At 44.5% G+C, this 21,391-nt stretch overlaps 1 protein-coding gene across 6 annotated transcripts in view; it reads left to right on the forward strand.

Moving 5' to 3' along the window:
- LOC112229503 (engulfment and cell motility protein 1-like) overlaps positions 1-21,391 on the forward strand; it is a 224,269-nt gene that overhangs the window by 183,396 nt on the left and 19,482 nt on the right. For all 6 annotated transcript variants that reach the window (XM_042310106.1, XM_042310110.1, XM_042310107.1 and 3 more), the window contains 2 exons: positions 15,831-15,994; positions 20,247-20,359. In XM_042310106.1, the coding sequence (XP_042166040.1) occupies positions 15,831-15,994; positions 20,247-20,359 (277 nt within the window). The remainder of the gene's footprint in view (positions 1-15,830; positions 15,995-20,246; positions 20,360-21,391) is intronic.

The raw sequence follows: 21,391 nt of genomic DNA on the forward strand, positions 1-21,391 counted from the left end.
AATTGCCCTTAGCGTGCATAGATATCTGCAACCGACACTGCTCTTCCCAAATGGCACCCTATTCCCTATTCTGTGCACTACTTTTGACCACAGCCATATGAGCCCTTGTCAAAAGTAGTGCATCATTTGTGATGCAGACTAGGACTGCAGTGTTACATCCATGAGCCCAGATGCTTTGTAACAAAGGGTCCTAAAAGTTGTGGTAAAGAAGATTGATATTTTCTTCTCCTTGAAGAGGTGAATCTGTGTGTGTGAGAGAGAGACTAACTTTACCTTCTATAGGTGTGTGTTTCTTTGTTGTGTGTGTAGCATCAGCTGTGTCTTCCAGATTGCGCGTTTGTGTGTGTGTGTGTGTGTGTGTGTGTGTGTGTGTGTGTGTGTGTGTGTGTGTGTGTGTGTGTGTGTGTGTGTGTGTGTGTGTGTGTGTGTGTGTGTGTGTGTGTGTGTGTGTGTGTGTGTGTGTGTGTGTGTGTGTGTGTGTGTGTGTGTGTGTGTGTGTGTGTGGTTATGCTGCCTGACACTGACAGAATCTGCTGGTTACAGAACACCAGTCACGTCTCAGGTCATGATGTTTCTCCTGAGTTCACCTCATCTTCCTAACAAAGGATGTGTCCCAAACAGAGGCGTCATTTCAGCTGAACTTAGGGTATGGCCAAATGACAGGGTTTGAGGTGAGTGAAGCTACAGCAGCTGTGTGATTAGAAAGTTGAAGCTCATTTACTGCATTTCCATACAATTTAAAAACTCTAAAATGTTATTTGGAGAACAGCAAAAAGCTGCCATTATCACCCGACTGCTGTACCTTCATTTACCTCTAACACATTTGTGTCATACTATTACTGTACAGCAGAAAATCACTAAAGGAATTAATGAATGTACTATAGTTATGTGAATATTCAATGGTTTATTTTATTTTAGGAGTCTAGGACAAATGTAATGAAAACTCTGACACGTTGTATAAACAACAGTTTGATGCATTGTACCATCACGTTAGCTCGTGCTTTTTGTCAAGACTGTGTGTTAAGCTGTTGTGTGGGTCTGTGTCTATCTGTGTGTGTGTATGAAACAGTAAAGCACATAAAACCATTGTTTCCACGATGCCTCCCTCTCAAAATGCCAACATCATGCAGCAACAGCAGCAGTAAACAGAATCTCGTTGAAGCGTAAGGAAGGATCTCTCTGGAGAGACCCACACACACACCGTGATGCATTGACATGGTGTGGCAGATAGAGAGTCTCTCTGCTAGGAACAACTAACAGGTCTCTGGGGGGAGGAAAGAGAGAGAGAGAGACTGCTGCACTGAGCACGATTCCTATGCCTTTACACTAAAGGAACCAGAAGTGCCATCAAGGCCCATATTCGTATAGAATCTTAGAGTAGGAGTGCTGATCTTGGATCAGTTTTGCCTTTTAGATTATATTGAATATGATTACATAGACAGGACAGACCTGATCCTAGATCAGCAGTCCTACTCTGAGGCACTTTATGAATACAGGCCCAGTACTCCAGCTTGTTAGAACAGTGGGGTTGGATGAGGAACAATGTACAGGGAATGAACTAAGCAAGACATATGCCAGTGACACAACTATTCATCAGGATTGATAAGTCGTTGGTTATGTGGTTGATTTAATGCAAATTAATTTCTGATCATTTTCTGAACTCTAAGATTACAAAGCAAAGACTTGTTTTCTCTCTCTCTCTTTTGTTGTAATTTTTGCCGAAAGAGAGGGATTAAGTCTGAATGGGAATGATAATGTGCATCTTCATAAATGGGTTGTGTTCATTAGGGCAGAAATGTTTCAAAACGTTTTGCAACAGAAAACAAAACAGACCCTTTCTGATTGGACAAGACCAGGTAGTTCATCCCTGATTCAGTAAGTCTTCTTTAATTTGTGTCTAATGAACAGGACCCTGAACTCTGTCAGGTTCACCTCTGTCAAGGTGCTTCGTATTAAATGGGATGAATATTCAAACCTATAATCATTATGCAGCCCTCCCTCTGCCTGCCTGCCTGTCTTGGAGGAGGCCAATCAACTTAGACCCAGACCTGAGGGAAATGCTGAGATGGCAAAGCCATCACGGAGAGGTGTAAATTTGTCCTTATGACAGTGGTCTCTCCCCCTTCCTCCTGGACATAAATCTTCTCTTCAGGAAACAAACAGGAGACATTGGTGTCTCATATGTATCCTCCCATCATACATGGGATACCATAGGCAGTGTTCCTCCAGGGAGGAGAGAGAATGGGATTCAACAGTCATTTAGGTTTTATCCCAGGTTTCTTTCCCCTGAAGGCTGAAAGGTAGAGGAGATGGGTTTAATACTTCCACTAGGATATGAAATAAGGACTTAGGGAAGGATGTCACTTTATTATCTCTTTGGCTGTCTCTCTCCCCCTGTAGACTGGTTGGTGGGTGGGGTGTTAAGGGAAAGGGTCATTCACCATGATTAGTGACAGGCTTCTGAGTGTCCCCGGGGAGAGCCAGGGAGGCTGTGTCATCCCCCAGCCCCCAGACACACTCTAATCCCCTCTGCTTTATGGGGGTCATCTGGCCTCTGAGGAGAACAAGGATGAACAATAATATGTACGGCGAGACGAACAACAAATTACAGAGCTTGATGTGGGAAGAGTTCAGGGACACTGTAATAAAACGCTTTGCAGCAAATTATGAAAATCGGTGTTCTTATTGGACAAGTTCAGGTTGTACTTTCCATTTTTTGTTTTTTTAAATGTCCAAAAGAACATGACCCGGATGGATGGTGTCTACTAAGTAGAAGGGGGTAGGGGAAAGTATAGCCAAACATACTGGCTGTAGCTCTCAATGGCTCCGTTGGTAAAGCTTGGGTTTTGGGTTCAATTCCCCGGGCCAGCCATACGTAAAGTGTATGCACGCATGACTAAGTCGCTTTGGATAAACGTTTGTGCTAAATGGAATATATAAAGCATGAAAACGGCAAAAGGCTACGTAATGCTGCTACAGTGGTAACAGTTGAGACGTTCGCTGCTCCAGATAACTACCCAGTCCTACTCTCTCTGAAAACATGACAGTGCAGTTATTATCTGGCTATTTCCCCACCCTGTCTTTTGTTTGTTTTCCAAGGTCATTGTTATGCCAAGTTTTACACAGAGTGCTGTGATTACCGCGGCAGAACATCTTTGCATCCCAGAAGATAAATCTGGATTAAAGAGTGTAATCAACTGGAAAATAATGTATTTTTTTGGTTGGGGGTTCGGTGATGCCACCCGGTTTATTGAATCTGGAATTATAAATGGGTTAATTCCTTTAATTCCTCTTTGTAGCACTCACTCACAGCCAGCATGGATGCCCAAATTGTGGATTTGAAGCAGGGCCGTTTCCACTCCTTACTCTGTGAGCTACTGTTAGTTTTTTGAGACTATTATCTAAAAACAACAGTTAAAGCCTTTGTTTGGAGGTTTTGGGGTCCTGTTGTGCTGTCTTCTCTTCACTTCCCTTCATGTTGTATTTCTCTCCTCTGGCGAGGGCTCTGTCTTCATCTGACTAGATATCACTAAGCTTTTCAGGTCAGATTCCTGCACTATAATCACCTCTATTCACGCACAAAACACACACACAGACAGACAGACAGACAGACAGACAGACAGACACACACACACACACACACACACACACACACACACACACACCAAGAAAGACAGACAGACATACACACACCCAGAAAGAAAGACAGACAGACATACACACACACACACACCCAGAAAGAAAGACAGACAGACATACACACACACACCCAGAAAGAAAGACAGACAGACATACACACACACACACACCCAGAAAGAAAGACAGACAGACATACACACACACACACCCAGAAAGAAAGACAGACAGACATACACACACACACACACCCAGAAAGAAAGACAGACAGACATACACACACACACACACCCAGAAAGAAAGACAGACAGACATACACACACCCAGAAAGAAAGACAGACAGACACACACACACCCAGAAAGAAAGACAGACAGACACACACACACCCAGAAAGAAAGACAGACAGACACACACACACCCAGAAAGAAAGACAGACAGACAGACACACACACACACACACCCAGAAAGAAAGACAGACAGACACACACACACACACCCAGAAAGAAAGACAGACAGACAGACACACACACACCCAGAAAGAAAGACAGACAGACAGACACACACACACACACACCCAGAAAGAAAGACAGACAGACACACACACACACACACCCAGAAAGAAAGACAGACAGACAGACACACACACACCCAGAAAGAAAGACAGACAGACACACACACACACACACCCAGAAAGAAAGACAGACAGACAGACACACACACACCCAGAAAGAAAGACAGACAGACACACACACACCCAGAAAGAAAGACAGACAGACAGACACACACACACACACACCCAGAAAGAAAGACAGACAGACACACACACACACACCCAGAAAGAAAGACAGACAGACAGACACACACACACCCAGAAAGACAGACAGACAGACAGACACACACACACACACACCCAGAAAGAAAGACAGACAGACACACACACACACACACCCAGAAAGAAAGACAGACAGACACACACACACCCAGAAAGAAAGACAGACAGACACACACACACCCAGAAAGAAAGACAGACAGACACACACACACACACACCCAGAAAGAAAGACAGACAGACACACACACACACACACCCAGAAAGAAAGACAGACAGACAGACACACACACACCCAGAAAGAAAGACAGACAGACACACACACACCCAGAAAGAAAGACAGACAGACAGACACACACACACACACACCCAGAAAGAAAGACAGACAGACACACACACACACACCCAGAAAGAAAGACAGACAGACAGACACACACACACCCAGAAAGACAGACAGACAGACAGACACACACACACACACACCCAGAAAGAAAGACAGACAGACACACACACACACACACCCAGAAAGAAAGACAGACAGACACACACACACCCAGAAAGAAAGACAGACAGACACACACACACCCAGAAAGAAAGACAGACAGACACACACACACCCAGAAAGAAAGACAGACAGACAGACACACACACACACACACCCAGAAAGAAAGACAGACAGACACACACACACACACCCAGAAAGAAAGACAGACAGACAGACACACACACACCCAGAAAGAAAGACAGACAGACAGACACACACACACACACACCCAGAAAGAAAGACAGACAGACACACACAAACACACCCAGAAAGAAAGACAGACAGACAAACAGACAGACACACACACACCCAGAAAGAAAGACAGACAGACAAACAGACAGACACACACACACCCAGAAAGAAAGACAGACAGACACACACACACCCAGAAAGACAGACAGACACACACACACCCAGAAAGAAAGACAGACAGACAGACACACACACACACACACACCCAGAAAGAAAGACAGACAGACACACACACACACACACCCAGAGAGAAAGACAGACAGACAAACAGACAGACACACACACACCAGACAGACAGACAGACAGACAGACAGACAGACAGACAGACAGACAGACAGACAGACAGACAGACAGACAGACAGACAGACAGACAGACAGACAGACAGACAGACAGACAGACAGACAGACAGACAGACAGACAGACAGACAGACAGACAGACAGACAGAAAGAAAGAAAGAAAGACAGACACCCAGAAAGAAAGACAGACAGACAGACATACACACACACACACACCCAGAAAGACAGACAGACAGACAGACAGACAGACATACACACACACACACACACAGAAAGAAAGACAGACAGACAGACATACACACACACACACACACACACACACACACACACACACACACACACACACACACACACACACACACACACACACACACACACACACACACAGACACACACTGTAAATCCTTCCCCTGGCTCTCTCTTCTCTCTCTTTTTCTCCCTCTTTGTGTGGATCATTCTTCATTACTGCAGTGTTGATACGTGGTGGGAAGACTTGTTCAGACTTTATTCATGATCCTGTTAACAGGAGGAGGTGCTAAGACTCTGTTAGGAGAGGAAGAGAGGGTCACATAATTAACCATCAGCCTGTTAGTAGGAGAGAGAGAGGAAGAGAGGGTAATAGAATTAACCATCAGCCTGTTAGTAGGAGAGAGAGGAAGAGAGGGTAACATAATTAACCATCAGCCTGTTAGTAGGAGAGAGAGAGGAAGAGAGGGTAACATAATTAACCATCAGCCTGTTATTAAGAGAGAGAGAGGAAGAGAGGGTAACATAATTAACCATCAGCCTGTTAGTAGGAGAGAGAGAGGAAGAGAGGGTAACATAATTAACCATCAGCCTGTTATTAAGAGAGAGAGAGGAAGAGAGGGTAACATAATTAACCATCAGCCTGTTAGTAGGAGAGAGAGAGGAAGAGAGAGTAACATAATTAACCATCAGCCTGTTATTAAGAGAGAGAGAGGAAGAGAGGGTAACATAATTAACCATCAGCCTGTTAGTAGGAGAGAGAGAGGAAGAGAGGGTAACATAATTAACCATCAGCCTGTTATTAAGAGAGAGAGAGGAAGAGAGGGTAACATAATTAACCATCAGCCTGTTAGTAGGAGAGAGAGAGGAAGAGAGGGTAACATAATTAACCATCAGCCTGTTATTAAGAGAGGAAGAGAGGGTAACATAATTAACCATCAGCCTGTTAGTAGGAGAGAGAGAGGAAGAGAGGGTAACATAATTAACCATCAGCCTGTTAGTAGGAGAGAGAGAGAGGAAGAGAGGGTAACATAATTAACCATCAGCCTGTTAGTAGGAGAGAGAGAGGAAGAGAGGGTAACATAATTAACCATCAGCCTGTTAGTAGGAGAGAGAGAGGAAGAGAGGGTAATAGAATTAACCATCAGCCTGTTAGTAGGAGAGAGAGAGAGGAAGAGAGGGTAACATAATTAACCATCAGCCTGTTAGTAGGAGAGAGAGAGGAAGAGAGGGTAACATAATTAACCATCAGCCTGTTAGTAGGAGAGAGAGAGGAAGAGAGGGTAACATAATTAACCATCAGCCTGTTAGTAGGAGAGAGAGAGGAAGAGAGGGTAACATAATTAACCATCAGCCTGTTAGTAGGAGAGAGAGAGAGAGGAAGAGAGGGTAATAGAATTAACCATCAGCCTGTTAGTAGGAGAGAGAGAGAGGAAGAGAGGGTAACATAATTAACCATCAGCCTGTTAGTAGGAGAGAGAGAGGAAGAGAGGGTAACATAATTAACCATCAGCCTGTTATTAAGAGAGAGAGAGGAAGAGAGGGTAACACAATTAACCATCATCCTGTTATTAAGAGAGAGAGAGGAAGAGAGAGTAACATAATTAACCATCAGCCTGTTAGTAGGAGAGAGAGAGGAAGAGAGGGTAACATAATTAACCATCAGCCTGTTAGAGAGAGAGAATGAGAGGGTAACATACAGTAATTAACCATTAGCCTGTTAGAAGGAGAGAGAGAGGAAGAGAGGTTAACATATTTAACTATCAGCCTGTTAAAGAGAGATTTAGAGGGTAGCTGAATTAACCATCAGCCTGTTAGAGAGAGCACCTACAACACCCTGTTCATTCACTAAGGAAGGAACCCACCCCACCCATCTAAATATACATATTTGTCCCCTCTATCACTTATAGTATGTTTCTAATGTGATCACCAAAATGAAATCAAAGTTTATTGGTGACATACACAGATCTGCAGATGTTATTGAAGGTGCAGTGAAATGTTTGTGTGTCTAGCTCCAGTGTAGTAATAATACCTAGCAATCACATAATCCCAAAATAAATCAATTAATCCATGTCAGAGTGAAGAATGTAAATATACTGTATATACACTGACTACACAAAACATTAAGGACACCTGCTCTTTCCTTAACATGGACTGATCAGGTGAATTGAGGTGAAAGCTATGATCCCTTATTGATGTCACTTATTAAATCCACTTCAATCAGTGTAGATGAAGGGGAGGAGACTGGTTAAAGAAGGATTTTTAAGTCTTGAGACATTTGCCCACTGAAGTCGGTTACGACGCCGAACTGCAGTCAGGTCAAAACCCTGGTGAGGACAACGAGCACGCAGATGCGTTTCCCTAAGACGGTTTCTGACAGGTTGTGCAAACCCAGTTTCATCAGCATCCGAGTGGCTGGTCTCAGACAATCCCGCAGGTAATGAAGCCGGATGTGGAGGTCCTGGGCTGCCGTGGTTACACGCGGTCTCCGGTTGTGATTGACACCCTAGACTTAATATTTTGTAGCACAGCCTTTGGTCAAAGTAACTGCAAAGCTTCCTGCACCTCTGTACTGGCAGTTTGGCCCCTCCTCTTGGTCAAACTGCTCCAGTTCTCCCAGATTAGAAGGGTGCCTTCTCCTAACTGTTGTTTTCAGATCTCACCACATGTTTTCAATGGGATTTAGATCTTGACTCATTGGTGGCCACCTCAGAACAGTCCAGTGTTTTGTCTTGAACCATTCCTGGGCGCTTTTTGAAGTATGTTTGAGGTCATTGTCCTGCTGACACTGGGTCCAACATTGCTCTTCAAAATGCCTTGGTATTCTCCTGGTTTCATGATGCCATGCACACGTTCAAGGCACCCAGTGCCAGAGGTAGGAAAGCAACCCCAAAACATCACTGAACATCCTCAATTTGACTGTAGGGAAGGTGTTCTTTTATTTGAAGGCTTCCTACCTTAGTCACAACACAACTGATTTGCTCAAACACATTAAGAAGGAAAGAAATTCCACAAATGAACTTTTAACAAGGCACACCTGTTAATTGAAATGCATTCCAGGTGACTATCTCATGAAGCTGGTTGAGAAAATGCCAAGAGTGTGCAAAGCTGTCATGAAGGCAAAGGGTGGCAACTTTTAAAAATCGAAAATATATTCTGATTGGTTTAACACTTTTTTGGTTACTACATGATTCCATATTGGTTATTTCATAGTTTTTATGTCTTCACTATTATTCTACAATGTAGAATATAGTAAAAATAAAGAAAAACCCTGGAATGAGTAGATGTGTCCAAACTTTTGACTGGTACTGTATATATATGTTTGGACACATTCCATAGTTGATTCCAGGCTTTTACTTTATTTTTACTATTTTCTACGTTGTAGAATAATCGTGAAGACATCAGTGCTGCATCAGATGACCTGGCCTCCACAATCGCCCGACCTGAGATGGTTTGGGATGAGTTGGACCACAGAGTGAAGGAAAACAGCGAACAAGTGCTTAGCATATGTGGGAACTCATTCAGGACTGTTGGAAAAGCATTCCAGGTGAAGCTGGTTGAGAGAATACCAAGAGTGTGCAAAGTTGTCATCAAGGCAAAGGTTGGCTACTTTGAATAATCTAAATCTCTATGAGCTTTACACACCTGGATTGTACAATATTTGCACATTATTCATTTTCAAATTCAAGCTCTGTCAGGTTGGTTCTTGATCATTGCTAGACAGCCATTTTCAAGTCTTGGCATAGATTTTCAAGACGATATAAGTCTAAAGTTCAACTAGGCCACTCAAACATTAAATTTCGTCTTGTTAAGCAACTCCAGTGTATATTTGGTCTTGTGTTTTAGGTTATTGTCCTGCTGAAAGCTGAATTTGTCTCCCAGTGTCTGTTGAAAAGCAGACTGAACAAGGTTTTCCTCTAGGATTTTGCTTAGTTTGCTTAGTTCTTTTCCGTTTATTTTAAATTTTAAAAAGTCCTTGCCGATGACAAGCACACCCATAACATGCTGCAGCCAGCACCATGCTTGAAAATATGGTACTCAGTAATGTGTTGTTTTTGATTTGCCCCTAACATAATGCTTTGTGGTCAGGACATAAAGTTAATTTCTTTTCCACATTTTTTTGCAGTTTTTACTTTAGTGCGTTAATGCAAACAGGATGCATGTTTTGGAATATTTTTATTCTGTACAGGATGGCCATAACAAAGGGGTTGAATAATTATTGACTCAAGACATTTCAGCTTTTCATTTTTTGTAAAAAAAAAAAAAAATTAACACTTTTTTTCCCCAATTTCATGGTATTCAATTTGAAGTTACAGTCTTGTCTCATCGGACAGGCGACGGTCGAGAGCTGTGCGTCTTCCAAAACACAATCCAGCAAAGCCACACTGCTTCTTGACACAACGCCCGCTTAACCTGGAAGCCAGCCGCACCAATGTGTTGGAGGAAACACGGTGCAACTGGCGACCGTGTCAGCGTGCACTGCGCCCGGCCTGCCACAGGAGTCGTTAGTGTGTGATGGGACAAGGATATCCCTGCCGGCCAAACCCTCCCCTTAGCCGGACTACGCTGGGCCAATTGTGCGCCACCCCATGGGTCTCCCGGTTGCGGCCTGCTGCGACAGAGCCTGGACTCGAACCCAGAATCTCTAGTGGCACAGCGTGCACTGCGATGCAGTGCCTAAGATCACTGCGCCACTCGGGAGACCCAGGTTTTCATTTTTTATGAATTTGTAAAATGTTCTAAAAATAAAATTCCACTTTGACATTATGGGTTATTGTGTGTAGGCCAGTGACACAAAATCCTACTTTTAATCCATTTTAAATTCAGGCTGTAATACAAATAAATGTGGAAAAAGTCAAGGGGTGTGAATACATACTTTCTGAAAACACTGTAGATACTCAGCTTTTAGAGACTCCCTAATACTGTTCCTGCCTCACACTTGGCGATTGAATAGAGACTCAAGCCCCCATGTGTAAACTCATCAAAAAAGAAACGTCCTCTCACTGTTAACTGCATTTATTTTCAGCAAATTTAACATGTGTAAATATTTGCGTGAACATAACAAGATTCAACAACTGAGACATAAACTGAACAAGTTCCACAGACATGTGTCTAACAGAAATGGAATAACGTGTCCCTGAACAAAGGGGGGGTCAAAATCAAAAGTAACAGTCAGTATCTGGTGTGGCCACCAGCTGCATTAAGTACTGCAGTGCATCTCCTCCTCAAGTACTGCACCAGATTTGCCAGTTCTTGCTGTGAGATGTTACCCCACTCTTCCACCAAGGCACCTGCAAGTTCCCGGGCATTTCTGTGGGGAATTGCCCTTGCCCTCACCCTCCGATCCAACAGGTCCCAGACGTGCTCAATGGGACTGTAACGCTCATTCCTTTGACGATAAACGTGAATCCGTGACTGGTCAGTGAAGAGCACTTTTTGCCAGTCCTGTCTGGTCCAGCGACGGTGAGTTTGTGCCCATAGGCGATGTTGTTGCCGGTGATGTCTGGTAAGGATCTGCCTTACAACAGACCTGCAAGCCCTCAGTCCAGCTTCTCTCAACCTATTTGCGGACAGTCTGAGGACTGATGGAGGGATTGTGCATTCCTGGTGTAACTCGGGCAGTTGTTGTTGCCATCCTATACCTGTCCCGCAGGTGTGCTGTTCGGATGTACCGATCCTGTGTAGGTGTTGTTACATGTGGTCTGCCACTGCGAGGACGATCCGCTGTCCGTCCTGTCTCCCTGTAGCGCTGACTTAGAGTCAGTACGGACATTGCAATTTATTGCCCTGGCCACATCTGCAGTCCTCATGCCTTCTTGCAGCATGCCTAAGGCATGTTCACGCAGGTGAGCAGGGACCCTGGGCATCTTTCTTTTGGTGTTTTTCAGAGTCAGTAGAAAGGCCTCTTTAGTGTCCTAAGTTTTCTGTAAGCCGTTAGCTGTACCTTCTGTAAGCCGTTAGTGTCTTAACTGCCATTCCACAGGTGCATGTTCATTAATTGTTTATGGTTCATTGTACAAGCATAGGAAACAGTGTTTAAATCCTTTACAATTCAGAGATGTGAAGTTATTTGGATTTTTACGAATTATCTTTGAAAGACAGGGTCCTGAATAAGCAACGTTTCTTTTTTTTGCTGAGTTCATATATGATGGTGTGTGTGTATAGACAGTATGGACACGATATGAATGGAAAAAGTGTGTACAGCAGTAGTTATATAGGATGAGCCATGACTAAAATACAGTATACACAGTTGAAGTCAGAAGTTTACATACACTTAGGTTGGAGTCATTAAAACTCGTTTTTCAACCACTCCACAAATTTCTTGTCAACAAACTATAGTTTTGGCAAGTTGGTTAGGACATCTACTTTGTGCATGACACAAGTAATCTTTCCAACAATTGTTTACAGACAGATTATTTCACTTATAATTCACTGTATCACAATTCCAGTGGGTCAGAAGTTTACATACACTAAGTTGACTGTGCCTTTAAACAGCTTGGAAAATTCCAGAAAGTGATGTCATGGAAGCTTCTGATAGGCTAATTGACATCATTTGAGTCAGTTGGAGGTGTACCTGTGGATGCATTTCAAGGCCTACCTTCAAACTCAGTGCCTCTTGTTTGACATCATGGGAAAATCAAAAGCAATTTCCAAACGCCTGAAGGTACCACGTTCATCTGTACAAACAATAGTACGCAAGTATAAACACCATGAGACCACACAGCTGTCATACCGCTCAGGAAGGAGACGTGTTCTGTCTCCTAGAGATGAACGTACTTTGGTGCGAAAAGTGCAAATCAATCCCAGAAAAACAGCAAAGGACCTTGTGACGATGCTGCAGGAAACGGGTACAAAAGTATCTATATCTACAGTAAAATGAGTCCTATATCGGCATAACCTAAAAAGCCGCTCAGCAAGGAAGATGCCACTGCACCAAAACCGCCATAAAAAAGCCACGGTTTGCAACTGCACATGGGGACAAAGATTGTAATTTTTGGAGAAATGTCCTCTGGTCTGATGAAACAAAAATAGAACTGTTTGGCAATAATGACCATTGTTATGTTTGGAGGAAAAAGGAGGAGGCTTGCAAGCCAAAGAACACCATCCCAACCGTGAAGCACGGGGGTGGCAGCATTATGTTGTGGGGGTGCTTTGCTGCAAGAGGGACTGGTGCACTTCACAAAATAGATGGCATCATGAGGGTGGAAAATTTTGTGGATATATTGAAGCAATATCTCAAGACATCAGTCAGGAAGTTAAAGCTTGGTCTAAAATGGGTCTTCCAAATGGACAATGACCCAAAGCATACTTCCAAAGTTGTGGCAAAATGGCTTAAGGAGAACAACGTTAAGGTGTTGGAGTGGCAATTACAAAGCCATTACAGACCTCAATCTTATAGAAAATGTGTGGGCAGAACTGAAAAATCCTGTGCGAGCAAGGAGGCCTACAAACCTGACTCAGTTACACCAGCTCTGTCAGGAAGAAGGCTACTTGAAATATTTGACCCAAGTTAAACCATTTAAAGGCAATGCTACCAAATACTAATTGAGTGTATGTAAACCTCTGACCCACTGGGAATGTGATGCAATAAAACCTGAAATAAATAATTTCACATTCTTAAAATAAAGTGGTGATCTTAACTGACCTAAGACAGGGAATTTTTACTAGGATTAAATGTCTGTAATGTAAGTTAACTTCCAACTGTACATGTAAAGTGGGTGAAACAGTATGGAAACAGTACTAAAGTGACCAGTGTCCAATGACTTTAGGGTGGTAGCCAGCTAGTACCCGTGACCAAAGTTCAAGGCAGGGTACTCGGTGGAGGCAGGCTAGTGGTGACTATTTAACATTCTGATGGCCTGGAGTTTGATAAACAGCTTCTGTCTTTTAGTCTCAGCTTTGATGCACCTATATTGTTTCCTCTTTTTAGTGGGCTGAAGTGGCCATGGCTGAGGTTATTGATTTTTTTGGGGGCTTCCTGTGACACCGGGTGCTGTAGTTGTCCTGAAGGGCAGGCAGTGTGCTCCCGATAATGCGTCAGGTAGACCTCACCACCCTCTGGAGATCCCTGAGGATGCGGGCGGTGCAGTTGCCGTACCAGGCGGTGCAGTTGCCGTACCAGGCGGTGATACAGCCCGACAGGATGCTCTCAATAGTGCATCTGTAGAAGTTTGTGAGGGTTTTAAGGGCCAAGACTAATTTCTTCAGCCTCCTGATGTTGTTGCGCCTTCTTCACAACACTGTCTGTGTGAAGGGACCATTTCAGGTCGTCAGTGATGTGCACGCCGAGGACTTTTGTAAACTCTCCACTGCGGCCCCGTCGATGTGGATGGGGGCATGCTCTCGCTACTAGCTCCTGTAGTCCATGATCAGCTCCTTCGTTTAGTTGAGGAAGAGGTTATTTTCCTTCACAGTCATGGGTGAACAGGGAGTACATGAGGGGGCTGAGCACGTACCTCTGTGGGGCCCCCGTGTTGAGGATCAGCGTGTCGGAGGTGGTGTTGCCTACCTTCACCATTTGGGGTCATCCCATCAGGAAGTCCAGGACTTATGGAGGGAGGGCTTTAGACTCAGGGCCTTGAGCTAGTGATGTGCTTGGAGTGCACTATGGTGTTAAACACTGAGCTGTAGCTGAAGACCAGCATTCTTACAAAGGTATTTCTCTTGTCCAGGTTGGATAGGGCGGTGTGGAGTGCAATGGAGATTGCGTTGTCCATGAATCTGTTGGGGCGGTATGTGAATTGTAGTGGGTCTAGGGTGTTGGGTAAGGTGGAGGTTATATGGTCCTTAACTAGCCTCTCAAAGCACTTCATGATGACAGAAGTGAGTGCTACGGGGCGATAGTCATTTAGTTCAGTTACCTTCACTTTCTTGTACAGGAACATTGGTGGAAATCTTGAAGCAAGTGGGTACAACAGACTGGTGTATGGGGAGATTGAATATGTCCGTAAACACTCCAGCCAGCTGGTCTGCACATGCTCTGAGGACATGACTTGGATTCCGTCTGGGCCGGCAACCTCATTAGGGTTAACACGCTTAAATGACGTGCTCATGTCAGCCACAGAGAATGAGAACAGTCCTATTGAGCTGAGGGGGTCCGTGTTGGCAGCACTTTTTCCTCGAAGCGGAGGAGGTGTTTAGCTCATCCGGAAGCGAGGGATCAGTGTCTGCGACATGGGTCACAGAGGAGTTCATGTTATTGGTGTGATCTGTGGTCATCTAGATATCAATGATGGAATTGTCTCCTGTTAAATTCCAGTTTAATAAATGTGCATGTTTAGTGTACCTGGCTCGCTCGAAGATTTGAGCTCTAATTCTGTGAGCGCTGATCGCACTGCTCCTACAGTCAGAGCAAACAGCGGCTGCCTTCCCTATGTAGTGAACTACTTTTGACCAGGGCCCATTGGGCTCTGTTCAAAAGTAGTGCACTATATATGGAATATGGTGCCTTTTGGGACACAGACGAGGCCTTTGGAGCATGACAGCAGCCCGTGTCGTCCCAGACTGACAGGTTCTTTGATATGCTGATCATTTGCTTGTTCGTCTGGCTTTCTGCCGCAGGCGTTCACTTCCTCCCCTTCTCACATCGTGTCTCTCCCGCTCCGCTCCTGCTATTCTCCTGAGCTCTGCAAACATCCTGTAGAGCAGATACGTTTTGAGGTGGGATGTTTGCATGAGAGCTCCAAAAAGTGATCTGAGACATCTTTGATATATATTCTAATAGCTGTGTGCAAGTAATACAAATACAAATATTCCATCCAAAGTGCCTTCATAAAATGGCATCTTTCCATCACATCATGGGACGGTTTCCTAAACAGAGATTCATCCTAGTCCAAAAAATCTATTTTAATTAAGAACCTCCATTGAGAATGCTTTCTAAACCAGGTCTAAAATAAATCTGTGTCTGGGAAACCAGCCCCATATGTGTAACCTAGATTTCCTTCTCTCTCTACCTCCTATCCAGACATCCAAGGTCTTTCCACCTCTCCACTCCTCTAAATCCCCCTCTTTCTTCTCCTCCCAGGTGATGCAGGTGGTGAGGGATCAGATCATGCGAGCGCTGACACAGAAGCCTAATTCCCTGGACCAGTTGAAGAGTCGCCTGCAGAACCTGAGTTACACTGAGATCCTGAAGATACGCCAGTCTGAGAGGATGAACCAAGAAGACTTCCAGTCCCGCCCCATCCTGTGAGTCTACTGTGTGTGTGTGTGTGTGTGTGTGTGTGTGTGTGTGTGTGTGTGTGTGTGTGTGTGTGTGTGTGTGTGTGTGTGTGTGTGTGTGTGTGAGAGAGAGAGAGGATGGGAAAGGGGGATACCTCGTCAATTGTACAGCTGAATACATCCCGAGTGGCGCATCGGTCTAAGGCACTTCATCCCAGTGCTAGAGGCATCACTACAGACCCTAGTTCGATTCCAGGCTGTATCACAACCAGCCGTGATTGGGAGTCCCAGAGGGGGCTCACAATTGGCCCAGCGTTGTCCGGTGTTGGCCGTCATTGTAAATAAGAATTTGTTCTTAACTGACTAGTTCAATAAAGGTTAAATAAATACTGAAACGTGTCTTCCACATTTAACCCAACCCCTCTGAATCAGCTGCCTTAATCAACGTCATCGGCTCCCGGTGAACAGTGGGTTAACTGCCTTTCTCAGAGGCAGAGCAACAGGTTTTTACCTAGTCAGCTCGGGGATTCGATCCTACCCGCCAGGCTACCGTGCGTGATGGTCCTCTCAATAGGAAAAGATGGAACTGCTTGAGAAGGACACAGCAGTCAGTGATATCGCTGTCTAGATGTCCCCAATCCTTCATTAAAAGAAGACAAAAACATTGAGGCAGAAAGGAAATAGGAAATAAAGGAAATAGCTGCTAATATTCATGACATGGATGTCCTCATGCCCCATCCTTTACCCAGTCCAAAAACAGACGAAAACAAAGGGAACAAGAGACAATATGACTGTGGAAGAAAGGAAACACGCTAGTTAATACTAATTTAATAAAACGTCCCTCCACCCTCGCTCATTTCCATCCTTTATCCATTTGTTCATATAATGTCGGCTATTGGCACAGCACACCTGCGTACGGTTCCCCTCAGGTTGAAAATCTGCATTAAAATCGAATTTGTCTACAAATGGTATTCTGAGTGAATCCTCCATTACGGTCTTATAGTGCATCAGACTAGAGAGAGAGTGTATGTTCAGTGCTATTAAAGCACTCCTTAACTGCTTATGGATAAAGTCCTAGTAATGAAGGACATTGTTTGTCCTGTCACTGTATTTTAAGGAATTTAGCATCTAGCGGCATTGAAAATCATTTCATGCCGCCAGCTTGGTCTCTGAAGAACCGGACAGTGGCATGTATCGAGCTGATATTGATCATGTGAAAGGGTCATTGTTATTGGAGAAATGAGGGAGGGGAAATGGTTTTAGCTTTTAGACGGTAAGCGTCAGATGTTTGGGACGTGGGGTTGTTCAAACCTTAGGATTGCAATGTGCTGGAAAGAAAGACCCGTGTAACATTTACCTTCTGTAAGGGCACTCACTCAAATTAGACCAGCTTATATAAACAGGGTCTTAACAAGAATGAATATTACATTCATTAATGCAGAGGAAACATTTATGAGAGAAGGTGTTAGGCTGCATCTCATATGGTTTGAAAATAAAAGAGAGCCGCACACTCTAAGAGCTCAGATGCAAACATTTAATTACCAATTACCAATATTTCGACAGCCAAGCTGTCTTCTTCAGGGTATAATGCAGGGTATAACCATAATCTCATATGGTTCCAGGTTGGTTCCAGATTTCCTACATAGGGCCCTTGGTCAAAAGTAGTGCACTCAATGTACAGCTTTACCTAATGTAATCTACAATACAGTAACTGTATAGAAGGGGAGAAAAGTCATGTATAATTCATTCTTGAGTCCTCCATATAATTTGGTTCAATATTTCACGCTTCAATAATGAAGTACGTTTCCATTTCTATTTGGATTCCACTCCCATCTCAGTGGGTCCTGCCACTCTATACTCTGTGTCCAGGAACATTTGATACAAGCCATCGCAGAGATTTATCTACAGTATGTAGCCTTTGAAAGAGCTCATTTGGGTGCTTTTCAGAGGTGAAGAGTGAATGAGATTGAGCTGCAATGAATCTGATTTATAAAATGGCAGTGCCAAAAGTCTGAGACACAGACAGGGCGACAGACAGTCTGAGACACAGACAGGACGACAGACAAAGTCTGAGACACAGACAGGACGACAGACAAAGTCTGAGACACAGACAGGACGACAGACAAAGTCTGAGACACAGACAGGACGACAGACAAAGTCTGAGACACAGACAGGACGACAGACAAAGTCTGAGACACAGACAGGACGACAGACAAAGTCTGAGACACAGACAGGGCGACAGACAAAGTCTGAGACACAGACAGGGCGACAGACAAAGATGATTTCACTATGTGGAGTAACTGAATCCTTAGCGTCCCTTCCCACTGACAGATATCAGAGTAGGGTGAAGTTGCCCCTAGATGCTGATCTTGGGTCAGTTTAGCATTTTCCTAACTAGGATTTGGGGAGAGGAAGCTGATCCCCGATCTGTACCTAGGGGAAACTTCAACCTTACATGTATGTCTACTCAACATCCAACTACAGATCAATGTAATGACGTAGTCCACTGATAATCAGAAAGCACAGAGCCAGTGGATATAATTGCTAGGGAAAGGCACAAAAAGCCTGACCTAATGAGAAAGAAATTCTGATTCGACAGTCCTCTCCACAGCAGCCCTCTAATAGGCTGTTTTTTCCACAGCAGCGTCCTGACTGGCTGGGAAGTCATGGACTATGTGGGCCCGCGTGTTTCCCCAGTCAGAGGAGGTTTTATGTATAATTCATGTTTGTAGATGTTAGGGGCTGTGTTCAGAGCTTTCATATGTAGAGGAAGAGCATGCAGAGAAACCTACATGCTAGGCTAAATGACAGATCACTGCAGGGGGCTGTGCATCTCGCTCCGGGAGACTGGATGTGTGTGTGTGTGTTTGTGTATGCGTTTTCCTCTTATGTTTTCCCACCTCACCATATGTGGTCCTAGCACTCATAATGCTTTGTGTGTGGACAGAGTCAGTTGTTTATGTTTCCAGTTTGAATAGTGCAGTTCTATTCTAATAGGTCGTCTGGTTAGTGTGCCTAATTCCAGTTTGAATAGTGCAGTTCTATTCTAATAGGTCGTCTGGTTAGTGTGCCTAATTCCAGTTTGCCTCAGCCTGTGACTGAGACTGATTTTAGACCTGGGACTGATTTTGACCTGGGACACCAGGTGGGTGATTCCCCTCTAGTCAGGGACTAATTTAGACCTGGGACACCAGGTGGGTGATTCCCCTCTAGTCAGGGACTGATTTAGACCTGGGACAACAGGTGGGGGATTCCCCTCTAGTCAGGGACTGATTTAGACCTGGGACACCAGGTGGGTGCAATTAATGATCAGATAGAATAGAAAACCAGCAGGCTCCGGTCCTCATAGGGTAAGAGTTGACTGCCCCTGCCCTAAATAGTGCACTATTTTGACCAGGGAATAGGGTGCCATTTGGGACAAAACCCAGTGTGTGTTGTGCCAGTGAGTCTCTATCTCTCTCTCTTACTGACTGACTGGTCTCTGTTTTCTCTGTTACACTGACTGACTGGTCCCTGTGTTACTGACTGACTGGTCTCTGTTACTAACTGACTGGTTCCTGCGTTACTGACTGACTGGTCCCTGCGTTTCTGACTGAATGATTCCTGTGTTACTGACTGACTGGTCTCTGTGTTACTGACTGACTGGTCTCTGTGTGACTGACTGACTGGTCTCTCTCTCACTGACTGACTGGTCTCTGTTTTCTCTGTTACACTGACTGACTGGTCTCTGTGTGACTGACTGACTGGTCTCTGTGTGACTGACTGACTGGTCTCTGTGTCACTGACTGACTGGTCTCTGTGTGACTGACTGACTGGTCTCTGTGTTACTGACTGACTGGTCTCTGTGTTACTGACTGACTGGTATCTGTGTTACTGACTGACTGGTCCCAGTGTTACTGACTGGTTCCTGTGTTACTGACTGACTGGTTTCAGTTTTTCTGTGTTACTGACTGAATGGTTACTGTGTTACTGACTGGTCTCTGTGTTACTGACTGACTGGTCTCTGTGATACTGACTGACTAGTCCCTGCATAACTGACTGACTGGTCCCTGTGTTTCTGACTGATTGGTCCCTGTGTTTCTGACTGATTGGTCCCTGTGTTACTGACTGACTGGTCCCTGTGTTACTGACTGACTGGTCCCTGTGTTTCTGACTGACTGTTTCCTGTGTTTCTGACTGATTGGTCCCTGTGTTACTGACTGACTGGTCCCTGTGTTTCTGACTGACTGTTTCCTGTTCTCTCTGTGACTGACTGACTGTTTCTCTGTCTTGTCCGTAGGGAGCTGCGGGAGAAGATCCAGCCAGAGATCATGGAGCTGATCAAACAACAGAGGCTCAACCGTCTGTGTGACGGAACCTGCTTCAGGAAGATCAGCAGCCGCCGGAGGCAAGGTGGGGGTGACACACACACGCACACACACACGCACACACACAACTTACTTGGACTGTCAGTAATGGCTCTGTCGCTGTGAATCAAGAAAACACACACATACACACACACAAACATGTGTGTGCCAAACCAAACATTAAGAACACCTTCCTAATATTGAATTGCGCAATCCATGTCTCAAGACTTAAAAATCATTTTTTAACCTGTCTCCCCCCTTTCATCTACACTGATTGTAGTGGATTTAACAAGTGACGTAAATAAGGGATCATAGCTTTCAGCTGGATTCACCTGATCAGTCTATGTCAAGGAAAGAGCAGGTGTCCTTAATGTTTTGTGTAGTCAGTGTTTAACACAGTGTCAGGAATTTACTAAGACATCCTACTGCTTCCAAAAGCAGCTAATATCTGAGCTGTGTGGCCCTTACCTTTTTGTCTGGAACGGTTTCTGTCCCCAGCTCTACAGTTCCACTGAGCCTCATTGCTCTGAAGTGCATGAATCGATTTCACTAATGGAGGAACGGCCTAATTAAATTCCCGGCCAGGCTTCTGAAGCTCTTCCCCGGTCATCTCAGAGTTCTGGAATAGACATGAAGTTGGTTATTGTGACTCTTCAGAACCTTTGGACCCAGATAGAACCAGTTCCTTCAGTGCTGCGGATGTATCGGATGTCTGGGGGAAATGTAGGGCGTTTTATCTGTTAGTGACTCCTCTTTTGTCTGGGCGTTTGTTGGCGTTGTGTGTCCCAGGTCCCATGACATTCTACATAGCTTTTATTAACAGTAACATAAAAAACCTCCTTTCAGTAGAAGCTTAGTTTATGTTTGTGTTCCCAAATGGCAACCTATTCCCTATATAGTACACTACTTTTGACCAGCGCCCTATTGGTCCTGGTCAAAAGTAGTGCACTTTACAGGGAATAGAGTTCCATTTGGGACATAGCATATATCTCCCTGTCCTTGATTTAACTGTGGCGGTGGAATGGAAGCCTGTTCATCCTTTCCCTGTGGAGCTGGAGGACATATGAAGCGTTTACAC

This window comes from Oncorhynchus tshawytscha, linkage group LG31, assembly GCF_018296145.1.
Source record: "Oncorhynchus tshawytscha isolate Ot180627B linkage group LG31, Otsh_v2.0, whole genome shotgun sequence".
In the NCBI taxonomy this organism is placed as follows: domain Eukaryota; kingdom Metazoa; phylum Chordata; class Actinopteri; order Salmoniformes; family Salmonidae; genus Oncorhynchus; species Oncorhynchus tshawytscha.